The sequence below is a fragment of the Pteropus vampyrus genome, unplaced genomic scaffold (assembly GCF_000151845.1).
Source record: "Pteropus vampyrus isolate Shadow unplaced genomic scaffold, Pvam_2.0 Scaffold22, whole genome shotgun sequence".
NCBI classification, from domain to species: Eukaryota; Metazoa; Chordata; class Mammalia; order Chiroptera; family Pteropodidae; genus Pteropus; species Pteropus vampyrus.
In genome coordinates, this window is record NW_011888803.1 from 14,998,567 (window position 1) to 15,008,506 (window position 9,940).

The window sequence follows — 9,940 nt, forward strand, 5'->3', positions numbered from 1 at the left end:
AGGGCAAGAACTGCTGCTCTCCAGTGTGTACTAAGATTTTGTTGCTCAAGGGAACTGATGGCATCCACAAGAGAGGATTTGGAATTTGTTCTTTTCTCCCAGGAAGCAAATTTCACCTCCCAAATCCGATTTCATTCACCCTTGAAATATTCCCTGAATCTTAGCTTTTAGATGTCCAAGAAGGCTTTTAAAGGGAAGGAGATCTGTTAGGGTTGACCTGGGTGGAGCCATGTAAGACAACAGAAGGTGAACTGAGTTTTTCTCTTTCAGTGACTCCACTCAAGCAGATGGATGACCTGGAGGCAGTGGACATATCTCAGCAGGGTGCTGCCATCAGACTTCGGGTCACAACTTGGAAATATAAGGACCAAGAAATCATGTCATGTAATATTCGTTTGAAGCTTTCTCCCCAGCATCCTTAACAGCTAATAGAATGCTCCATAGAGGAAACATGCCCTGCTCCTGTGAGGGTTTAAGGGTTCAGCAAGCCACAAACACATTCATTCAGCATCACATACTCTGTGTGTGTGCACGTGTACGCTCTGGAGTATGACAAGAATAAAGAGGTGTACAACTTCCTTCCCCTTCTGGTGGGAATCTCAACACTTACATGGAGTTGTTATAGTTTGACACAATCCCAGGAGATTCCCCCGGGGTGGGACTCTGAAAACAAGGATTGTTCACATTGCAGAAAATTCCCTGGAGCCACGGCAGCATTCCTGCTGAGGGCATCGCCTTGTTGGGAAAATGGCCTTTAAGACAGGAAATGAAGACAAGGAGTTAGTCATCCAGAACAAGCAAGACTCAAGCCCTAGGAGCTGGGGCCTCTGCAGGAAGGAGCCTGTTCCCTCTGGTGCTTTCCTTCATTCATCCACATTTAAGAAGCAGGAGCATCTAATATATGCCAGGCCCTGCTCTGGATTCCAGAGACAGGGTATCTTCTCTCAAGTTCCCAGTGTAGTGGAGAAGGGGGCAGACAAATTTTCTAATAGAGGCATAAATGAAAGTACAGAGGGAAAACAGAGGAGGAGCACAGTATTGTATGGTGGGAGATGCAAAGGGATGTTAGCTCAAGAAGCCTCCACGAGTTGCTGATGCTCGAAGAGAAGAGGTTTGCCTAGTCCTTCAACAACTATTCCAATGAAGACCTATCCTGAGCAGGCAAGAAGATTGCAGCTTACTAGCTCCTGGAGTGTGGGGGGAAGGAAAGAAGCAACAGTTCAATGGACAGGAAGCTGACTTGGAACTTGCGGCTTGGAACTCATGAATAAGGTGAGGAACAAGAATAGGAGGCTGAACAGCTTTGTATAACTCCTGAGGTCTGCGTATCAGCTGCCTGGAGGGAGGGGAGATTGTCCTGCCCAGAAGCCAGGTGAAGGTTTTTCCATAGTATAAAAGAGGCACTCACAGCTCACACTAAGTCCCAGGACACATCTAGCATCCAAGACGTAACATTTTATTAAGCGTGATTGTGTAGCATCCCTTGTTCTTTTTTCTCTAGCATCATGCATAACATATCCCTAAATTGGTTTCCAAAATATTTTAGAGAACTCATCTATACTCTGTTCACTTTAAAACTAGTAATAGTTTAGGTACAGAAAAAAAAAAAAACAGAAATAAAAACAAAAAAATAATCACAATTCTTCAGTAACCACATACAAGTATTTGCATAGGATGTGAAAGAATAAAAGATTAGTTTGCACAATACTGATAAATCTCTGTTTTCTGCATTGTAGGCATGAAATGATGATAAGAAAATCCAATGCTGGGACCTTCAGCCCCCAAGATTTTTTTAAACAAAAGGATGAAACTTCCGGGTCTGCCAAGGGTCCGCTTTTATGCTTACATTCATGTTTGCTGTAGAGTGGGTTGACATTCCTTAACCAGATCAAGACCAGAAATAAAGATAAAGGCCACATGAGTTCCACCACAAAGCGAATCTAAAAACAAAACAGAAAGAAAGATCAGTGATGTTAAGAGATTGTAGGAAACATAACCAGAGCAGGCAAATTTATCTCAGCACCTGCCTATGAAATAAGACTTTAGTCGTGGGATATTTCCTAAAGGACTTCCTCATTTTATTCCCTCTCCCACACTACCTATACTCTGATATGTTAGACCAGCAAGACTTGGCATCCATCTGAGCTCTACTCCGCTTCTATTTTAGAAAACTGCATTAGCACGGACCTTTCATCAGGGATCATCAGGATATGTGCTTCAGTGTTCTTTGGATGTTGCTGTACATGAATGCAGATTTTACATGGCCATGCCAGATCTTGCCTGACTAACAAGCTCTCAGGTAATACTGATGCCACAGGTAGTAAAGATCTTGTTGTAACCTCTCCTGTGGATGATGAAACAGAAGGCCAGGGAGGGCAGTGTCACATTTGCATTAGAACCAAAATCCAGCCTCTTGTCTCCAAAGTCAATACCCTGCCCCTCCCCACTGCCCTGCCTTCTAGCACATGCTACGCTATGCATGGTCACTAATGAATGAACACACAAATGACTCTGTGAAGTACTGTGATTCATAGCAAAGTCAAGAAAAATCCGGGTTTCCCAACATTTTTCTTTCAACAATTTCTTGTTGCTTAAAGAAGCAAAGCAAGGCATACTGCCATGGGTTTTTACAATACTGAAAGAGCTTATTGAGACCAACATATGGTTGAAAGTTGGTGTTTAAATTTAGGTTCAATTTAGAGTTTAAGGACTCTTAACTGCAAAGGAAGAAGAACCAGTGAGTTGTTGCAGCCCATACTGTGAGGCATTGCACATGAGAGTGGAGGTTGGAGGTATGGGATTATGGGGGGTAGGAGGGAGAGGAAGGAATGCGAATTGGAAGATATACCAGTTCTTTTATCCAACCCTAACTCCAGAGACGTTAGGAGGAAAACTCAAACATTTAAAGGAGAACTTCAGCAGGTGGCTAAGAATAGAGACTTAATATACATAGATCTGCCAGGGGCTATTTGCCTGGTGTTTTAATCATTGTTGGTCCCTCCAAAAAATGTACTTAAATTCTCAGCAAAAGTGTGGACACCACAGGAGGTGCTCAACAGATGCTTGTTCCTTTCCTGCTAGTAAGGTCTGCTGGCAACTGAATTATTACAATCATAACCTGAATCCATGAAGACAAAAGGATAATACATTGGAGAAAAAGCAGAAACTGTTTAGAGCAGGTGGTGATTATAAGTTGCAGTTGCAATTTATTACGAAATGTTTTACTTAAAATATGTGTAGGGAGGATGTGTTAGAGGAAATACACAAATATTATGGGAAGAAGAAAGAATAGTAGATTTTCCCTAAGGCACTCATTTTTCAGGGCTCCCCCTACACATTCTCCCACAAGATGGCCAAACACCAATATTTGGACAATTTCCATCCAGTGTTCAAGGGACTGACCTCAAGCGCATTTGATAGACACTGGAATGTGGCAGTCCTTCCCCGGCACGCAAATCAAAGGAGAAGGGGCTGAGCCTCTTCCCCAGCTCCCCTGTCCCTTGTTGACATCCTGCCCTTATCAGGCCAGCATGACAGTTCTCACGGCAGCCCACACTTACCCTGTCCTATCACTCATCCAATGTCAGGGTCATTATTCTTTCATGTAAGTGGACCCCTCACTGGCTGTAAGCTTCCTGAGGTCAGGGACCATGTCTATCCCCATCACTACTGTGACTCTAGCACGGCACGACAGGGCACGGCTCATAATAGGTGCCCGATCAATATGGAATGAGTGAGCCTCTGTCAAGACTGGTCTAGAAGGCTCCTCCAGGAAAGCTGGAGGTTACACAGAGGCTTAGGTCACCAACGATTTTCAGATTTCACACACTGTATTGGCTTCACACCTTCTATCCCAGGTCCTCCAGTGAGTAAAGTTGGGGAGCAAGTCTGGCAAGACTGCAATGTGAATAATGGATGCAAAGGGTGAAACCAGAAGTCTTTCCTAATGTTTTTACCAAGAAAATGAGACAGCCAGTCCAGATTCCGCACGTTTGACTCTTCCTTAAGACAACTGCTTACAACCTTGGCTTTCTACCAAGTAAGTCAAACTCCTTCCACGTAGCAAGTCTACCTGGGGGTAGTCTGGTATATTAGACATTAACGTTGGTTTGGGAACAGGAAGATCTGGGTTAAGAATCACTTTGGGGCTTGGTTAACCTCTGAGTGTCAGTTTTCTCATCTGTGGAGTAGGACTATTTTGTCCTACAGTGTACACCAGAGGTTAAGGGTGTTTCAGTACAGAGGTTTCATACTTGGCTCTGCTCCATATTAGCTGTATGACCTTGGGTAACCCATTCAACCTCTCCACGCCTCAGGGTCTCATCTGTAAAATGGGGATGATGCCAAGACCCATCTCCCAGAGCAATGTGAGAATGAAGTGAGTCACAGTCACCTAAAGCAGAATCTGGCACAAGGTAACGTTCAATAAACAGGGGCTGTTTATTATTGACTCACTTCTCACAAACAGCACTGTAGGCGACTGCACATTGTGAAGGCTAAAGAGTCAGGAGATAAAATTATGATTATCTGCAAGCTCTTAGGCCTGCCCTCCATTCACATTCATTTCTTCTCTTTTTCGCTTTCCGAATTCAGAACAGGTCATTTGCCAGTTTGGAAATGTGGGAGAAACTAACCATACGCTGTCTCCCGCTCCACACCTTAGAGTGGCTGGGACCAGGGGTGGGATCAGCCAGCCTGGCCTACATGTCCCATGGATAAAATTCCCAGACTCAAGCTTGTGCATCTCATTCCTCTTTGCAATGTTAGTCACACACTCTCTCATCTATTCACTCAGTCACTCGGTCACTCAGTCAGTCAGTCACTCCTTATATTTTGGAAGTATCTGGTCTTTGCGAGCATTGTGATTTAAAGTCCTCCCATCCGTGGGGGGAGGGGGCAAATCAGAATTCTTTCCTCCTTCACTCTTTGCCTAGCCCTAGGACAGGTGTGTCTTTGCAGGTGTTCCTCTTTATCATATCTCTAAGTTAGGGCTGCTATTTTCTGCCTGTAATCCTTGCCCCTCACGTGATCCCCTTCGTTGACCTAGGTCTGCATTTCTTACGTGCTGGAATCATGTGGGAGCTTAAGGCATGCCCCGGATCAACTACACTAGTGCCTCTGATCTTGGGACATCGTTTTGTTTTGTTTTGTTTTTTAACATTTCTCAGGTAATTCCAAATGTGCAGCTGGGTCTGAGAATCACTGGCATCGATAGTGGTTGTAATCTTTGAAAAACATTTGTTGAGGTCAGTGTTATTGTTTTAACTCTGTGAACATTTGTTTTGGAGAGACTGCATTTCACACTTCACTCCCTGCACAAAGACCACGGGCAATTCTTTTCCAGCCTGGCAGGTCCTCACAACAACCTCTTCTCCCTCCCCCAGAATCGTACTCAGTACCCGCACCCCAGAGCGGCATCCTTGTCCTTGATGCTCAACTGTGCAGGGCATACCCCAGGGAGAAATTCCACAGCATAATTAAAAACATGTTTTCAGAGCAGCTCTGACTACCCCCACCCCTTCCCTTTAAACATGTCTGTAACTTTAATTAAGCCCAGCCAAACTCAGAAGGGGTCGGTGGAAATTTTTTTTCCAAACTGGTATTTCCTTGTTCTCTTTTCTGCTTCCCCTCCCCCTCTCTTTACCATGTGGGAGGACGGTCGCAGAGAAGGGCAGAGTTGTGCTTGTTATTTTAAATCTTGGCCAGTTAGACATCCCCCCACTCTCTACTCTGTTTTCAATTTAAAACGGGTAGCCAAGGATCGAAATGAACTGTGCGATTCTCCCTTCTGCACCCAGAGCCCAGACAGAATTCTTAGCCTGAATGAATATGACCCAGGACCATCTGCCAGGGAGTCTGGGACCCGGGGATGAAACCAAGGGCAGAGGTTGTGTCTAACTCACCCGGCCATACAGGATGTGCAGGGTGACCATACAGCCCAGGTCCAGTGTTAGTTTACGTTTGTTGTCCCGGTGTAATTGTTAAAAGTGCCCCCTCACTTTTGTAACTGCCTTGGTTTGGATGAAAAATTAGATGGCCACCCTATCATTGTGGTCTTCATGGTCAACTTATTAGATAAGGCTTGATACATGGGGGCAGTGTGGGGTAAGGGCCATGCTTGCCTGTCCTGGAGTTTTAGGTCCAGCCCCACCAGTCACTAACCTCTGAAGTCTCATCAGTACCCATGGGGATAACAGTAGTATCTGTCTCATGCAAGTGAGGTGAGGGTTAAATGAAGTGACAGTACAGTGCCAGGCACTTAGTAATACTTGATAAATGTTAATGGGGGTGGGGGGGGCGGGGAAGGGAGGGAAGAACATCTGAAGATTTTCATCTTACGCCCTTAGGGATTGGGAGAGGAGGAATGGGGAAACTTGGTATCTGTTTTTGCTCTTACTCATAATAGTAAACACCCAAAACCATGGAAGTTTGAGAAATTAAAAACGTAGGAACTGAGTTTATGGGCTGAGCATGTTGTACTTTTTTCCCCCCTTAGAGCCACCATTTGTGCAGGCAGAAGCTTCTAGAAGAATCAAAAACTTAGGGAAAGAACCATAGACCCCTCTCAGAGCTACTGAGGGCTGTGGAGTATGCCTCTATCTTTACCCAGACCTTCTGGAAATTCCTGGAATGTGGTAGCTATGGGGAAGCGGGCTGGAGATATACCAGACAAGAGATCTCAATTTCCAGGCCATCAGGATGGCATCGAAAGAATATCAGCCAGACTAGGTGCATCCTGGTAGATTCCCCAAGCTAAAGTCTTCAGCATGAATTGCCCCACCTCACCCCAGAGGGGCTGGCAATGTGGAAAAGATAGAGTTCCTGAACAGGGGACACTCACCGATGCCAGAGAAAGAGAACAAACTGTGAGGGGCTTGGAGCCAAATCTTGTCTTTGAAAAGAAGGTTAGTCTCTGTAACAGCAACAAGCTTGCCACAGGAATAGAGTCATTTCAGGCTAGGAGCCACAGTCCTCAGGTATATTTCCTGATGGCCGTAGAGAGCACATTGCGAGTACAAGTAAGTGAGACTCTTAGTTTCTTACGGAAGAGGGGGTTGGGGAGGGAAGATAGTTGCGTATTGGCTTTTCTTCATTGTTCCACAGACCGGCAAGCAGCCAGGGACCATGACTGTCTTGTTTGCCATTATATGCCCAGTGCCTGGCACAGCTCCTGGTGGTTATCAAGTATTTGTTGACAAAAGGAACAAATGAATAAATAAATGAAGTTAATAATGAGTCTCCTTTAAGTTTTCTCGGTATTCATCCTATTCATCCTAGAACGGAAGCTCCTGGAAACAAGGGATTGAGTCTCTGACTACTGTTTGCACTTGGCTCCTGGGAGCAACAAATAACTTTCACACCAACTTGAAAAATTATACCAGCTTTGACAAAAGAAAGCTTCTTGATGTCAGTGGTGTTTCCCACAGATGAAGAAGTTCAAGTTTGACTTCCCTCTCCCGCCTCCCTAAGTCCTGTCCAAGCCACACGCAGGAAAGGACCATCTGTACACAGGGTTGGATTGTGTCCCTTACTCCCTCGTGTGCTAGTTATTAAGCAGTTTTCCCTCAGCCCAAACCCCCCAGCCAGCCAGGGCTCCCTCCTCTCGGGTCTGGAACTGACACCAGGCTCAGAGACCCCAGCAGCAGCCTCATTGCACCCCTTCCTCACAGGTTCGAGTCTCAGCTCCTCTGAGACTGGTGTATTTCCAAATTTTAATAATTCCATTTTCTTCTCTTGGTCCTCTCTGCTCTAGGGCTGGTCACTGTGTCCTGCCATAGCCACTTCCATGACACCTTGGACTTCTCTTTCACTCTTTCAGCTACCAGCTTTGTACTTAGAGAACACCTTTTTATATTAAATTCTCTCTGACTGAGACATTCAACTGTAAGTCTTCAAATGTTGTACCAGTTGGCCCACTTTTTTCTGTCACATCCCTTCCAGCACCCAGGAAAACCCTGTCCTGCCTACATAATCCCTCCAGAATCAAGGCTTGAAACAAATCTCTTCTTCTCCACAGCAGATCTTCCTCCCTGTCCACCTTCCAAACTCTCCTTTCCTTGCCCGGCTCCTGTCTTTCTAAGCTCAGCCCTGCCCACTTCTCGCCTCCTCTCTCTTTCCTCTTTCAGCTCCTATAGTCATTTTATAGTCATACGGCATTTGCACGACTGCAAGTCTGCAGTAAAGTGCACATTTCCTTAGTTAGATATTTACTTGTTACCTCTTTCCAGAAACAATTTAGAAGTAGGTTGGCATTTACATGTACACCCTTGGGTGCTTTGATTTCTTGGGGTTCTTGCCTGTACTTTCCTGGTGTTTGGCCTATGCTACTTTTATTGCTTTTGGTCTCAAAACATACCTCGAGTTTTCCCAGCCTGACTGGAAGTGAGCCCAAGGTGGAATCTGCATCTTGTTCTATTAGTCCCTGGTCCCGCCCAGCCCTATGTCTGCTCACTGAAAGGGCTCAGTGAATGTCTGTGATGGTTCTATCTCATTGGATCTAAGACACTATCAATTGTAAGATGTACTGTGATTTTTTTGCATGCTATAGAAGTAACAAGTGTGTCCTGTTAAACTGTCACTTGATTGTAAGCTGCATTCCAATTTCAGAAATATGAAAACGTGAAAAACCAATGTGCCTCGTAGAATCGATAAAGTACAGTATCACGCTGGGAAGCTCTTGGAGAGCATTATTTTCCACTGAGCCTGTTCTTCAGGGCTTAGGTTCTTCTCACTACACAGGAAGGATGCTCAAGGTTGTGTGGACTGGACTGGCAAGTTTAAAAACCAGGATGGGGAATGGGTGGGCAATGGATTCATAGGCAAGACAGGAAAAAGAAGACTTGAATGTGGCCATGGTGGCTGCGGGTGGAAAGCGCTCATCTCAGGATAGAGAAGTATGTCTTCCTGTGAAGGACACTTGTCAGAGAGGCTCACAGAGCAGCCAGGCAGTTAAGTGCTGCTTCAGTGCTAAGCAGCAACCAGCCCATCGACTGCTCACCCTCCTCGCCCCCACCCCACCCCACTCTCTCCTCCCATTTATTTGCTCTGCACCTCACTTTGAGACCACAGACTGTTACCTTTTGCCTTTTCCGGAGGGTCCAGTTCTTCCAGAGCAAAAGCTGGATTTGTCTCGCGAAGCCCATGATCGCGACCACAGAAGACCCATAAATCACTCGGAGCCCCTCCTCTATGGCTGAGGTTCACGGGCAGCAATGGACATAAATGCCCCAGAGCACCTCCTGCTCAGTCTGCTTTGTCCTTCTCTGGGTGATTAAAGGTTCATTTTCCCCTTCAAAGCATAATCCCTTTTAATTACACATAAGCCCTTCGTTGAGGAAAGCAGGCGTACACGTTGCTGGCTCCTTTTTAGGCAGTGAAAGAGAAACCTAAAGACAAGTGACTGGGCACTAAGCAAATTGAGGAGGCATTTAATAGGAACCCAAGATCCTTAGCCTCCTGCCTCCATCAAAGAGGTTCCTGGGGTTCCTGAAAGGGAAACCTTTGGGAATCTGTGACCTTGGAAATCTGGGTCAAAATCTCTTTGCATAATTACAGGCTGGGCTTTGCTCTCCTCAGTAGCCTGCCTTGAGCCAGTGTCCAGGTTTGACTGTACCTGTAAGCCCTATCAACCCACTTGCCAGGTCTGAGGTGATTGCTCCCTTTTTTTTAGCCGTTTAATTTGGTCTGTAGTGACCTTAGACCAGCTATTTAGGGGAATCACTGAGCTTAGTGGATGGTAAATGTTTTTATTTATTTATTTTAATTATTTTTTTAAATCTCTTGTGCTAAAATTCATCTACAAGTCATGGCTGTCTGGAGCTGTGCTGGAAAAGTCACTGAAACCCTCCAGGCCCAGCAGGACAGAGCCCACGATTGACCAGCCATGTCTGATGCTGGCCGGGCTTGAGGAGAGGGAGTGGGTGTTGCTAGATGGATGCAT

General features: G+C 45.5%; 1 protein-coding gene across 1 annotated transcript in view; it reads right to left on the reverse strand.

Annotated features, from left to right (window-relative positions):
* The window catches only part of ABCA4 (ATP binding cassette subfamily A member 4), a 123,124-nt gene extending 113,981 nt beyond the window's left edge, over positions 1–9,143 (reverse strand). The window contains exons 1-3 of the mRNA XM_023528133.1: positions 9,078–9,143; positions 1,847–1,940; positions 611–752 (exon numbers count right to left, since the gene is read on the reverse strand). Coding sequence (XP_023383901.1) covers positions 611–752; positions 1,847–1,940; positions 9,078–9,143 — 302 coding nt within the window. The remainder of the gene's footprint in view (positions 1–610; positions 753–1,846; positions 1,941–9,077) is intronic.
* Between the last annotated feature and the right edge of the window lie 797 nt (positions 9,144–9,940).